Source organism: Suncus etruscus, chromosome 13 (assembly GCF_024139225.1).
Source record: "Suncus etruscus isolate mSunEtr1 chromosome 13, mSunEtr1.pri.cur, whole genome shotgun sequence".
Classification (NCBI taxonomy): Eukaryota; Metazoa; Chordata; class Mammalia; order Eulipotyphla; family Soricidae; genus Suncus; species Suncus etruscus.
This window is the reverse complement of record NC_064860.1, coordinates 45,018,104-45,032,741: the sequence shown is the minus strand read 5'-3', so window position 1 is coordinate 45,032,741 and position 14,638 is coordinate 45,018,104. Positions and strand designations below refer to the sequence as shown.

The 14,638-nt window shown below is 48.2% G+C and overlaps 1 protein-coding gene across 1 annotated transcript in view; it reads right to left on the bottom strand.

The window, feature by feature from the left end:
- Nucleotides 1–14,638, bottom strand: part of TIAM1 (TIAM Rac1 associated GEF 1) — a 216,051-nt gene that overhangs the window by 56,026 nt on the left and 145,387 nt on the right. Inside the window, 1 exon segment of the mRNA XM_049785846.1 lies at nt 10,070–10,294. Within this exon segment, the coding sequence (XP_049641803.1) occupies nt 10,070–10,294 (225 nt within the window).

Sequence of the window (14,638 nt, the reverse complement as noted above, 5' to 3'; positions counted from 1 at the left end):
GCACCCCTCCTACCTGCAGCTCATGCCCGAGCATGTTGGACCACAAAAGGAGGAGTAGGAGGGAAATAACCCAGTGGTGAGCAGAAAAAGCAGACAGAAAGTCACAGGGAGGTGGGGGTCAAGGTCGAGGTGCTAGAGTTAATATCTACACCCTAGAATCAACCACACTAAAAGAAGGAGAGCCAAACTCTACAAGCAAGCTAAAAATGTGTGACCTGAGTGATAGTACAGTGGGGAGGGTGTTTGCCTTCCAGACAGCCAACTCGGGTTCAATCCCCGGCATCCCATATGCCAGCAGTGATTCCTGAACACAGAGCCAGAAATGACCTCTAAGAACCATCAGGTGTGGCCCCAAATTAAACAAAACAAAAAAACCCAAATCCTCAATTATCAAAAAGTTTGAAAATGACAGTTCTTTAATGAAGATTTCAAAGTGGCAGGCTGGGTGAGAATGGAAGGGAAACTGGGGGACACTTGATGGGGTGGCAGAACTGGTGGCAGAACTGATGCTGGAACACAATATGTTGAAAACTCAACTCTGACAATTTTTGCGAATCACCTTTCGTCATTTAAAAAAAATAAACAAAAAATGAGAAAAGAGAGAATCCAAGCAATTTGCAAGGGTCAAGGATGTGAGGGAGGGGCTGGAGAGATAGCACAGAGGTAGTGTGTTTGCCTTGCACACAGCCAACCCAGCACAGAAGGTGGTTTGAATCCTGGCAACCCATATGGTCCCCGGAGCCTGTCAGGAGCAATTTCTTAATGCAGAGCCAGGAGAAACCCCTAAATGTCACTGGGTGTAACCCAAAAACCAAAAAATAAAATAAAGTAAGGATGTAAGGGAGACCCTGAGGCTTTGGGGGCTCCAAGGGGGGGGGGGGGGTTGCTCTGCCTTCAAATCAACAGCAAGTTCCCTCCCCCTAGACCCTGGGGCCCCAGAGTTATCTAAGGACCTTCCTGTTACAAGCAGCCCTGCTTCATCTCCTTCCTGCAATGGGATCTGTGTTCCCTCCAGCTGCCACTCAGCACCAGACAGATGAGCCTACAGGGAGGCCACAGTCCGCTCCCCCAAATTAACCCCACTCCCCACTGTGGGGCCCCTTGTCTCCAGTGATTGACACAAGGTGGGTGAACTCAGCCAGGTGGCGCCTTCGCGCGCTGGTCCCTCTGACTCAGGACTGTCATTTATCAAACTTCCCTTCCCTGGGCCCCAAAGCTCTGAGGTTAGCCTGGGGGCTGTTTACTGAGTTAGTGTGATGCTGAGGGACCTTCTCTCAACCCCCCACCAAGTCAAGAGTAATTCAGGAAAAGGGGGGAAAGCAGAGCTGCAAGCCCCCCATACCCCAAAACAAGTGAGGGGTATCGATCACACCCAAAGCTGAACAAAGTCCTTACTAAGACAGGGGTCTAGAGTTCTGCCAAGATAGTGCTAAATTGGGCTTCTGAAGCATTCCTGGCTGAAAGGCCTTTGTTTCCCTCTGTGGGTGACTTTCCCGGACCCACATCCTCTGCCAAAAGGTCTTCCTGGCATTGAAGGGGAATGAAATTGGTTTGGGGACCACAGTTGGTGGTGCTCAGGGCTTACTCCTGGCTCTGCAGTCAGGAGTAACTCCTGGAGGGCTCAAGGCCTTTGTTTCCCTCTGTGGGTGACTTTCCCGGACCCACACCCTCTGCCAAAAGGTCTTCCTGGCATTGAAGGGGAATGAAATTGGTTTGGGGACCACAGTTGGTGGTGCTCAGGGCTTACTCCTGGCTCTGCAGTCAGGAGTAACTCCTGGAGGGCTCAGGGGAGGGAACTTGGGTCAGACACGTATAACGCAAGTGCTCTCCCTGCCCATAAGTATCTCTCCAGCCCAAAAGTAGGTTGTCGTTGTTGTTGTTGTTTTAAATTATTTCAGATTTGTACTTTTCTGTCCTCTAAGCTATACTGTTTCCTAATTGGGTGATGAATGGATAAACTGAATCAAGGGATCAAGTGAGAGTATTTGTCTTGCACGCAGATGCTGGCCCAGGTTCAATCCCCAGCATCACATATTGTCAATCTCCTGAGCATCACCAGGAGTGATCCTGGAGCAGAAAGCCAGGAGTAACCTGAGCATCACTGGTGTGATACCCCACTTTAAGCCCCCCCAAAATAAGCCAAAGAACCATCAGGTCCCAGTGAGAGACAAGGCTTCAGATACAGAGTATTTACCCAAAACCTGTCAGGGCCAAAATCCTGACTCTGGTATTTTCTCTTGGGCCACAGCAGGTTGGTTCACATCTCATGATGCTCAGGGGACGTCACTCCTGCTTCTATGCCCAGGGCTCACTCCTAGGGGTACTGGAACCATCTGCAGGTCTGCGGATGCACCCGGGTTGGCTGCATGCACGCAAGTAAGGGCCTTAACTTCTGGTCTTCGACTCCTTTCTCTCCTGCCCCTCAAAAGCTCAATTTTCTCAGAGCACCCAAGTGGCATGAGAGCTGCCTTCTTTTTTGTTTTTGTTTTTGGACTACACCCAGTAGCGCTCAAGCATTACTTCTGGCTCTGTCTCAGAAATCACTTCTGGCGAGCTCAGGGAACCATATGGGATGTCGGGGATCAAACCCGTTTAGCCTCATGGAAGACAAACACCCTCCCCTCCGTGCTATTACTCAGCCCCAGAGCTGCTGCTTTAATGCTTTAATGCATGAGGACACGAGGCTGAAGGGTGACCTGTTCAAAGCCCCAGGAGTAAGTGAATCAAAACTGAATTTGGCCGCAAGCAACTATGTTCTATGCCAGAACCTTCTGGCAGCCCAATACGCTGAGAATCTTCTGCAGGGAAACAAAGTTTTCCCTGAGAACAAGGTGCAGAAACAACCAGGCTAAAAGCAACTTGCAGTTTTGGCTCAGGATTCTTGGGGCGTCAGTGGGACTGGCCTCCTGCACACTCTTTGAGTTTGTAGGGAGCTGTGGAAATCAGGGATGGGGCCCTCCAGACCCTCCCTTAGGCATGGTTCCTGAGACTGGTCACCCACAAGCAAATCCTCAAGCTGGTCTCTAAGGATGCGGCTCATTTTCTTTTTCTCCAGAATTTAAACACTGTTCTGGGTTGTTTTCTATTCCAAGGCAGCTGTCTGAAGTTTCTTAATCTGTTCTGTTTGGTGCCTCTGGTTCCTTTATCCTGTTTACTCATCTGTCCTTTCATCTTTCACTGTGAAAGGGCAATTAGGAAGCAGGAGGGGCCAGAAAACCATAGGAAGGGGGCTGGCTGATGCCCTCCAGTCAATCAGGCAGGGCTCCCCTGTTCCTGCACCTGAGAAATTCCTCTGGGACCTTTTGAGGGTGAAGCCAAGGGAACATGCATGGAACGTGAACTCCATGAGTCTCTATGCATGCTTCATCCTTTCTTCTCTTTGTATTGTCTTTGTGCTCAGGGCTAACTCCTGACTCTATACTCGGGGACTACTCCTGGCAAGCTCGGAGGACCCTCAAGGGGGGAAGGGGGTGAGGATTGAACCCCGGTTGTGCAAGGCAAGCACCCTCCCCACTGTCCTATCTCTTCAGCCCCCTGATTTCTTCTTGACATGGCTGTTGGATACGGGGGCCAACTTAGTGCTGAAGAAAGTTTGAATTGTGCAAAATACAAAAAGATGCAATTGCTGAAAGCAGGCAGGACAGGAGAATGGGAATCTGAGGACAGAACTGGGTCAGCACCAAGCTAAGAGCTTCCGCAGCGGGCTGGCTCTGCTCAGCATGCAGAAAGTACTTTAAGATTGTTTCATAGTTAGGATCATGTAACAGAGACAGAAAAGAGCAAGATCCGAAAGAGTCTTTTGCAGACTTCATAGTGGACGAACTAAATTGTCATTTAAATGAATTTTAACAGACAGCAGTTCCAACATGCTGCAAGCAGTGGAAAAATGCCAAGATTCGGGATTCTAAGAAGGGAGAGAGAAATATGAAGGAATAAGGAAGGAGGGAGAGAGGTTGGGAGGTAGGGAAAAGGGAGTGAAGGAAAGAAGGAAGAGATAGAGGGAGAAAAGGAAGAAGGAAGGGAACAAGGAGAAAGGAATGAGGAAATGAAGGGAAGAAGGAAGGAAGGAAGGAAAGAGGGAGGGAGGGAGGGAGGGAGGGAGGGAGGGAGGGAGGGAGGGAGGGAAGGAGGGAGGGAGGGAGGGAGGGAGGAAAGAGGGAGGGAGGGAGGGAGGGAGGAAGGAAGGAAGGAAGGAAGGAAGGAAGGAAGGAAGGAAGGAAGGAAGGAAGGAAGGAAGGAAGGAAGGAAGGAAGGAAGGAAGGAAGGAAGGAAGGAAGGAAGGAAGGAAGGAAGGAAGGAAGGAAAGTTACCATCCCGGGTACAGTTTTAAATCCCATCCTGTGAAAGTCAGGACAGTGCCTAAAAGAAGGGACATATTCAAGTTTCCCTAATACTTCAGATCCCTTCCTATGCACAATTTTTTTTCTCATTAGAAAATGCTCTGGGGATGGAGATGGTTTACATGGCACATTGCACCACTTGCTTCACCAGCCTGAAGCCCAAGGCTGATTCCTGGCACAGCCATCTGGGACTCCCAGAGAAACCACAAAGCCACAAAATCTCCAGCATCCTGAAACCAAGCACAGTTCACTCAGCCTCCCAATTCATCACGCCACACAGTGGTGGTCAGGAGAAGTGTTTTTTATCTATGTTTTCTCATAGTGGACTGAAACAATAGTACAATAGGGAAGGCATTTGCTTTGAATGCAGCTGACAGGGTTCAATTCACAACCCCTCATATAGTCCTTGGAGCCCAAAAGAAGTGATCCCTGAGCAGAAAGCCAGAAGTAAGCCCTGAGCATGCTGGGCTTATTTTCTGGGCTTACCCCAGAAACAGAACCAGAAAAGGGAATTTCTCTTTTTTAACTTGTTTTTTTTTGGGGGGGGGCCACACCCAGCGATGCTCAGGGGTTACTCCTGGCTGTCTGCTCAGAAATAGTTCCTGGCAGGGGCAGGGGACCATATGGGACATCGGGATTCGAACCAACCACCTTTGGTCCTGGATCGGCTGCTTGCAAGGCAAACGCCACTGTGCTATCTCTCTGGGCCCTAACTTGGTTTATTTTTGGTTTGGGGCTCAAACCTAGCAATGCTCAGGGGTTCAAATGGGAAACCAAAGATATAAGGCAAAGTTCTACCTGCTGAATTATCACTTCAAATTCACTTTTTTTTTTTTTTTGGTGGTGATGGTTTTTGGGCCACACCCAGTGGTGCTCAGGGTTACTCCTGGTTCTGTGCTCAGAATTCACTTCTGGCAGGCTGGGGGACCATATGGGATATCAAGAATCGATCCCGGGTCCATCCAGGGTCGGCCACATGCAGGGCAAATGCTCTACCACCGCTATCTTTCCAGCCCCCCAGCCCCTCTTTTTTAACTTAGATTAGAAGGTGTCTAGGGGCTATATATATATGTACATATATACATGTATATATATAGCACAGTGGTAGAACATTTACCTTGCACACAGCCAACCCATTGATCTGGGTTCAATTCCCAGCATCCCATATGGTCCCCAAAGCCTGGCAGGAGTGATTTCTAAGAACAGAGCCAGGAGTAACCCCTGAGCACTGACTGCCAGGTATGGCCCCAAATTCAAAAACAAAAAATGTATACAAACACACAAAAGTATTTTAAGAGAAATAAATAATGTTCTAAATATCTGAAATCCATGTATATAAATACATGTAAAAGCATGAACAGGTGCTGTACTAAACAGTACAGGGACCACAGAGATGAGCGAACAGACCTCAGCACCCAGCACTCACACACCCAGCACTGATCATCTTCAAGACAAACCCTTAGCCCCTGACTCACCCTTCACCACCAGGGCCTGACCAACTGCAGTGATCTAGGGCCAGAGAATCCCTGTTTCTGCCTTTGCTAACCACATACCCCATCCCAATACCTCAGCCCTGCCTGCCATTGAGAAAGCAGCCGAGATCTAAGCTTATGGTGCAAACCATGTACTAATAAATGATTATTTATAGAGAGAAGCAGCGGGGCCACACAGGGCCAAACACCTCCATCCACACCTGCTTTCTAACCATAATCCAAGAGAAGGTGATGGACAGGAAACCATCCAAATCGCAAACACTGGAGAGGTAGGACAGAGGTTCAGGCACTTGCCTTTGCATGTGGCCAATCCTGGTTCAATCCCTGGCAAGCAGAGCCAGGAGTGATCTTGGAGCACAGAATAAGGAATAAGTCCTGAGCACCTACATGGTGTGACCCCCAAAACCAAAAGAGAAAGAAAATGCAATACACAGTGTTACTTATAGACAGACTTGAAACCCACTTTAGATAATGTCATTCCTATCTTATTAAAACTGTGGGTTGGGAACCAGAGTGATAGCACAGTGGTAGGGTGTTTGCCTTTTATGAAGCCAACCCAGGACAGACCTGGATTCGATTCTCAGAATCCCACAGTGTTCCCCAAGCCTGCCCGGACAGATTTCTGAGTGCAGAGCCAGGAGTAATCCCTGAGCGCTGCCGGGTGTGACCCAAAAACCAGAAAAGAAAAGAAAAGAAAAGAAAAGAAAAGAAAAGAAAAGAAAAGAAAAGAAAAGAAAAGAAAAGAAAAGAAAAGAAAAGAAAAGAAAAGAAAAGAAAAGAAAAGAAAAGGTTCCTAAACTCTCAATGAGAAAAAATGAATTTAAGAGGTCAGAGTGATGTAGTACAGTAGGTACTATTGGCCTTGCATGTGGCCAATCCATTTTCAATCCCTAGTATCCCTTATGGTTTCCTGAGCACCGCCAAGAATTATTCCTGAGTGCAGAGCCAGGAGTAACCTCTGAACATCGCTGGGTGTGGCCCAAAAATAAACTAACAACAACAAATAAAAAGAATCCAAAATTAACTGTATCATGAATGTGGCTGTTTCCTGCAGTGTGTGCCCTCATGCAAGATGTTGAAGTGGAAAAGCTTGAAGAAACACACATGTAACCTAACAGGATATATCTCACACAAGAGACCAGAGATGAGGCTCAGTGGCAGCGTATATGCCTCACAGGTGTGCGCCCCTGGTTTTAAGCCAAGGTAACACAGGAAAGGAAAGATCAAAGCATATGCACAAGAGTAATTTCCCTTCTGCCCGCCAAAGTTACCCAAGACTGTAAAACTAGTTTTGTTGGACCGTGTCTGCCACCTTGTGGCCATCTAAGGGAGCAACAGGCTTCAGGATCCCATTCTCTTACCTCTGAAATTCATTCTTATCTATAATCTGTGAGGGTGCCCCACAATGACGAAAGAAAGAAAAGAAAGAAAAGAAAGAAAAGGGGGCCGGGTAGGTGGCGCTGGAGGTAAGGTGTCTGCCTTGCAAGCGCTAGCCAAGGAAGGATCACGGTTCGACCCCCGGCGTCCCATATGGTCCCCCCAAGCCAGGGGCGATTTCTGAGCACATAACCAGGAGTAACCCCTGAGCATCAAATGGGTGTGGCCCAAAAACCAAAAAAAAAAAAGAAAAGAAAAGAAAAGAAAAGAAAGAAAAGGAAGGAAGGAAGGAGAAGGAGGGAGGGAGGGAGGGAGGGAGGGAGGGAGGGAGGGAGGGAGGGAGGGAGGGAGGGAAGGAAGGAGGGAAGGAAGGAAGGAAGGAAGGAAGGAAGGAAGGAAGGAAGGAAGGAAGGAAGGAAGGAAGGAAGGAAGGAAGGAAGGAAGGAAGGAAGGAAGGAAGGAAGGAAGGAAGGAAGGAAGGAAGGAAGGAAGGAAGAAAGAAAGAAAGAAAGAAAGAAAGAAAGAAAGAAAGAAAGAAAGAAAGAAAGAAAGAAAGAAAGAAAGAAAGAAAGAAAGAAAGAAAGAAAGTCAGCAGAAATTAAGTGTCAATATTTCTGACTGTTCAATTTGTGTGATTCCTCCAGAGAGCCAGGATTGGGGGGAAGGGGGACTCAAGGTTTTTGCTTATCAAACCAAGTTTCCCAAGGGTATTAAATTAAAACCAGAAACAGAGAGAGACAGAGAAGAGAGAGGGATAGAGGGAGGGAAAGAGAGGAAGGGGGAGAGAGAATGAGGGAGAGAAGCTATAAAGGAGAGGGAGAGAAGGAAAAAAGGGAAAAAGAGAAGAGGGAAGGAAAGAAGGAAAGAAAGAGTGAGAAAGCTCAACATGCAGGCACAAAGGTCTGGGTTCCAGTGCCACATGATCTCCCAAGTACTGTTAGAAGATTACCACTAGGCACTAAATTAAGAGTAATCCCAAATAGGGGCCGGAGATATAGCATCATGCAGAAGGTCGGTGGTTCAAATCCCAGCATCCCATATGGTCCCTTGAGCCTGCCAGGAGTGATTTATGACCATAGAGCCAGGAATAATCCATGAGCGCTGCTAAACCAAAAAAGAGTAATCCCAAATAAACATAAAAACAATTAACAGAAGGGTAAGAATACTCAGAGGATCTGCACTCTAATGTTGCAATTGAAGACTTTTTTTTTCCTTAATTTTGGGGCCTCACCGGTGGTGTTCAGGGCTTGAGAGAACAATATGGGATGCCAGAGAACAATCCAAGGTCAGCTGGTTGTAGATGTTGTCCTATCTCTCTGGCCCAGAAAATATTTTCTTTTTTTATGCCAAGTTTCAGAAAGAAAATAAATGTCAAACTCCACTTACTAAATTGACCCCAACTCCAAGAAAGTATCGAGGAGACACAGGGGAGAATGAGTGAACCTTTCCCACACGTTCTACAATCACTCATGAACCCTCTCCCTGAACCAGAACAGGCCACCCACCAGCCAAAGGAAGAAGACAGGAGCTCACCCCAAGAACCCCGAGACTCAGGGGGCTAGATTAAGAGTACAGCAGGGAGGGTGTTTGCCGTGCATGTGACGACCCAGGTTCAATTCCCAACTCCCAACATCCAATATGGTTCCCAAGCACTGCCAGGAGTGATCCCTGAGGGCAGAGCTAGGAGTAATCCCTGAGCATCTCTAGGTGTGGCCCAAAAATTAAAAAAAAAAAAAAAAAAAAAAAGGAAGCGGACTGGGAAAGCAGAGACTGAGTCGGGAAGAAATCTGTCTGGGCTCTGCAGTCACCTGATTGATGGAGTGAAAATCTTAGATCACAGGAATTATAACAGTTCAGCCTTTAGATTTTGGGAGTTTATGGTGTTGTTTTTGGTGGGGGAACAGCACTAGGGATACTGGGAGCTTTCTCCAATAGAATGGATAGCTCAGATATGCTATCTCCAAGGGCCAGAGTACATGCTTCTTATGAGAAAGTTTGGGGTTCAATGTAGCTCACCACAAGGCCCTGTAAGCACCACACCCAGGAATGGACACTGGGCATTGCCTAAAAAAGAATAATAAAATTACCACTTTTCCTTTGTTTTAGGGGCCACACCGGGTGGGACTCAGGGTTACTGTGCTCAGGAATCACTCCTGGTTGAGCTTTTGGGACCATTGGGGGTGTTGGAGATGGAATGTGTGTTGGCCACTTGCAAACAAGACAAGTGCCCTCCCCGATGTACTATTACTCTGGTCCCACAAATAACTTCTTTAATGGGTACAACTGAGACTTGTTGACTTAAGGTAAAATGGAGCCAGTCATGGTTTTTAGAACTTAGGCTGAAATGCTTGAGAGCAAAACGGAACTCAGGGGAGATGTGCTGCTCATCCATGGCGGGGACTCGGGCTGGCTGAGTGGGGTTATGAAGAGCAGCGGGGAGGTATATGTGAGCACCCCCTCAATCTCAGGGGGACCATGATATTCCTGAGATATCAAGATCCACAGCCCAGAGACAGACTCATCTTTCCTGTTGGTCTGAATCCAAGACAGCTAATTAGAGAAGCATTCAGGCAATAAACTTTCAAGCACATTCAGAGCCAAAAATATTTCTGCCTGGAGAACAAAGGTCCTGGCTGAGCTCCTCCGCCATCTCGACAAGAACTACAAGTTCAAGAAGCCTTCTTCTAAGGCCAGACCCAAGAAGGACCTGAAATACATTGAAATACAGGAAATATAGCAGATGCAAGAAATAGACAAGCTGCAGGAAATAGACAAGCTGCATTTGCAGCACCCAGCAGCTTGCAAGGACCTACACTGGCACATCTGGGTTCCTGCAGGCACCGGGCAGGGTTCTCCTACCTGGGTTGCTGGAGAGAAAGGCGAGGGGGCTGTCGCTGAGGTCCGAGGGGCTGTCCACGCGATGAGGTGGATTCTCCAGCAGCTCCACGCCTGCCTCGGGATCTGGGTAGGTCCTCACCAGGAGGCCAAGCGATGGCTGTGTGAGGAAATCTTTGAGCACAGATGAGTTCAGGGTGCCGGCAGCTCGGTTATTAATCTCGAGAATCTCATCTCCGGCTTTCAGACCTGCAGGGACAAGATGGAAAGGGTTTCACTTCGTGTATGCCCACACACACACACACACACACACACACACACACACACACACACACACACACACACACACACACAACGCTCATATCACAATACCTTAGAATCTGTGTTGTTAAAGGGCACCAGGGGTGATGGGCCCCTAGCTGCTGTGACTAAAAATCAAAAGTGATTACAATGTAGTTTCAGAAGGTTCTGGATATTACTGGCTCCTGTTTGAAGACCTGATTTCAAACAACTGCTTCTTTGTGTGTATGTGAGTGTGTGTGTGTGTGGGGGGGGGGGGGTTTCCACACCCGGCAGCACTCAGGGGTTCCTCCTGGCTCTATGCTCAGAAATGGCTCCTGGCAGGTTTAGGGGACCATTTGGGATGCCAGGATTCGAACCACCGACCTTCTGCATGCAAGGCAAACGCGTTACCTCCATGCTATCTCTCCAGCCCCCAAAGCAACTCCTTCTTTCCCCTTGTAATACTAACTCAATCCATTGCTGTCCAAGTTGGAGGGGTAAGGCAGAGATACAATGCCAATGAACTAGAGTGCAAGGCAGCTAGGAGACAGCCAGCTAAATGCTCAGATCATCTCAATGGAACCAAGATGCGAGGAATTGGGAAGGAGGGGAGGCAACACAGAGACACCGGCATGCCCAAGGCTTGGTGTTCGATCTCGGGAGAGTGCTAGTCGCCAGCACTGCCAGAGAGGCCCAAACAAAACAACCAATAAGACATTGAAATCTCCTCTTGTGATAATCATGAAGGTTGTCACAGTCCATGTTTATAGGTGAACCAAATATGATCTCCTGGTTTGTTCCATTGTTGCTGTTTTGGGGTTTGGGGGAGGCACTCAGGGGTTACTCTAGGCTCTGCATTCAGGGATCACTCTAGCAGGTTCTGGGGTCCATATGGGTTGCCAAGGATCAAAACCATGTTGGCTGCATGCAAAACAAATGCCCTAATCACTTTACTATTTCTCTGGTTCATATTCTTTTCCATCAGGACAAGAAGATGGGTATTTATTTTGGGGAGATGTTTCCCCCTCAAACTTTAGGAAGCAAGCTTAAGGGAGTTGCCAAAGCTAGGAAATCAGCAGGGCAGCCTTGAGCCATAAGAAAAGCCCACTTAGGAGAAGCTGGGACTGATCCATGTGAAGGCACAGTCCAGCCTGAAAAGAACATTTCAGAAGTGTACAGAAGGGAGAGGCGAGGAAAGAATCTGAAAGGAAGCAGGATCCCCTGGGCTCAGAGAAAGAGGAAGGAGGTGGGTGTGGGTTTGTGGGGTGGTTGTATCTGTGGGCAGAGAAGCAGAGCTAAGGGGGAAGCAGGAGCTGGAGAGAATAATGGTGATGAGTAGAAAGGAGAAGCACCTCAGAGACACACCCCAGTCTAAAATCCCCCAAATTGATTTCAATATCCTGAAGCTCCACTAAACCCAGCATGCTGGTATGGCAACAAAAGAGACGTAAAGACTGATTTCTCCAGAATGGGGAGAGACAGAGTCTCTGGAACTGAGCTGCCCATTCCCAGACTGGGGGATTACAGCATTGAAGGGGAAATATGAAATTTCTACCTGGAACAGTAGTTGGCTGAGGTGTGGTTTTGTTTCATTTTGGTTTGATTTGATTTGGTCTTGTGCAAGGTAGGACATTCAGACCCAATAGTGCTCAGGGATTACACCTGGTCCTGTTCAAGGGGGGATCGTACAGGGTGCTGGGGCTGACCCGGGTTCAGTTTCCAGCATCCTATATGTCCCCCGAGCTTGCCAGGAGTGATTTCTGAGCACAGAGCCAGGAATAACTCCTAAGTGCCACCAGGTATGGCCCAAACCCACCTACCCCCCTCAAAAAAGAAAAAAAAGGAATAAACAGAACTGGGGCCTGAGAGATAGCACAGTGGGTTAGGTGCTTGCTTGCACATGACAGATACAGGTTCAATCCCTGTCCCACATGGTCCCCAAGCACTGCAAGCTGTAATTCCTAAGTGCAGAGCCAGGAGTAGCCCTGAGTACCACCATATGTGGCCAAACCCCTCTCCCCTCCATCAGGAAACACATGGGTACACAAAGTTCATTTTACAAGTAAAATAAGGTAAGCAGGAAAAAGCTGGGAGCAGGGAAGGGATGTGGGGTAAATCCTCTGCTCAGGGGACCAGAGCAATAGCACAGTAAGGAAGCCTTGAGCACAGCTGATCCAGGTTGGATCCCTGGAATCCCAGATGGTTCCCTAAGCCTGCCAGGAATGATTTATGAATGAAGAGCCAAGAGTCATCCTTGAGTGCCACTGGGTGTGACCCCAACACCAACCTTTGCTAACTGCTGGCCACAGTCCCACATGACCAGCGATGGCAAAGCAAACAGTGGAGCAGAGTCAACACTTAACTGAAATCCAGTAAAGGTTCCCATCCCTGGTTTTATGTCCCATTCTAGATACTTCTGAAGCATGCCCAGAGGGCAATGACCCAAGCTGGCCTCATCGCTCTGGTGACTGATGGAAGATCTGGAGCTCCTGAGTGTAGGAAGGGTAAGATGAAGCTTGGGGGCCAGGGTGATAGCAGAGCATGGTGAGCAAAGTTTGCCTTGCACACAACCAACATGGGTTCAATTCTCAGCACCCCAATGGGTCCACCAAGCACCAATCCCTAGCACCCCATTGGGTCCCCAGAGCACTACCAGGACGGATTTTTCTTGGGGGAGACACACCCAGCAGCACTCAGGGGTTACTCCTGGCTCTACACTCATAAATCACTCCTGGCAGGCTCAGGAGACCATATGGGATGCCGGGATTCGAACCTTCTATCCTTCTGCATGCAAGGCAAACAAAACACCCTACTCCAATGCTATCTCTATGGCCCCAGGAATGATTCTTAAACACCATAGGGTATGCCCCATAAAATAGAAAATAAAAAAGGGAATTGATGCCACCTTAGAGATTTCAGCGTGATCATAAAGAATGAGGCAAGAAATAGGGGGATTCTGGAGTATGGTTCATACTCAAACACACCTACTGAGTGGCTGGCTGGTCCCAAGGGCATAACAGGGACTGAGAAGCTGGACTGAATATGACACACTCCCCAGATACTTCCTGGTGCTTCTCCCACAGCTGGGAGTGAAGAAGGGGTAGGGACCATGGGCCTCCATCTAATAACTGCAGAGAAACTCTGCTCTGTGGGCAAGGTGAAGGACATAGGTCACTGTTTTTCTTGCACACTGGGGCTCTTGGATTCCAAGAAGTACAACAGGATGTGAGAACAGGCCTGAGACTTCCCCACCCCCACCAGTCTGCCTGTCTGCCTGCCTGCCTTAAAGGGCAGAGAGAGATAAGATCAGCCTTTGGGTTCTCAGAAGAAAGAACCACGCAGAGCTAGGAGCTCTGTGGCTCTGTGGAACAGTCCCGTCATGGCCTGAGGATCTAGAGAGCCTGGAAGGTAAAGGACAGGCCATCCAAGCACAGGACTGGGGCTGAATCCCAGCCTTTATTTCCCAGGAACAACCTTTGCTGTCTGTGTGCATAGTCAAATAGGTGTTGTTGTTGTTGTTGTTGTTCTAGGTCCCCTGGACCAGGGAAAAAGGCACAGCACAGGTGGCCCTTTCATGGAGCATTAGGAGATGAATACAGGGGGGAAAAAATCTTCCAAGTGTGAAAAAAGCACAAAGTTTGGGGTGGGGTGAAGCTTCTTGCCAGGTTTCAAGCACTTGAAAAAGTGCTAGGATCCTGGTCATCAGGGTTCCACTTCTAGAAAGATTCCTCCATTATTGGGGCACCATTTTTGCAGAGTACTACAACAAAGGTACCACTTAGGCAGATTCCTCCATCAGGGGGTGCCCTTGCTAAAATTTCTCCACTAGGGGGCGCTAATTCTGCAGATTCTTCTTGGGGGTTACATTTGGGAGCAGTTCTGCAAAGTGTTATCAACTACTAGAGGGTGCACTCCTAAAGATTCCTCCACAAGGAGTGCTGATTCTGCTATATTCACTAGGGGGCACCACTTCTCCACCAGAACATTGACTTTAAAGGCCCTTAACCTGGCTCAAGGGATCTCCCAGGTAGGCTGACCAAAGCACTGAGGAGTCCTCACTAAAATTTGACTTTAAGGAGACCTCCTACACCTTCCAAAAGCATTTAACTCTAGCAAAGCAAAAAAAGGTGACAGGAATGGACTGTCCCATCTCAGTACAACTAGTTGGGCTCCCAACTTTGCATTCATTTCTTTTTTGTTTATTTGGATTACTCTGAGCTCTGAATTCAGGAATCACTCCTGGCGGTGCTCAAGGGACCATATGGGATGCCAGGGATTGAACCAAGGTCAGCAGCATGCAAGGCAAGTGCC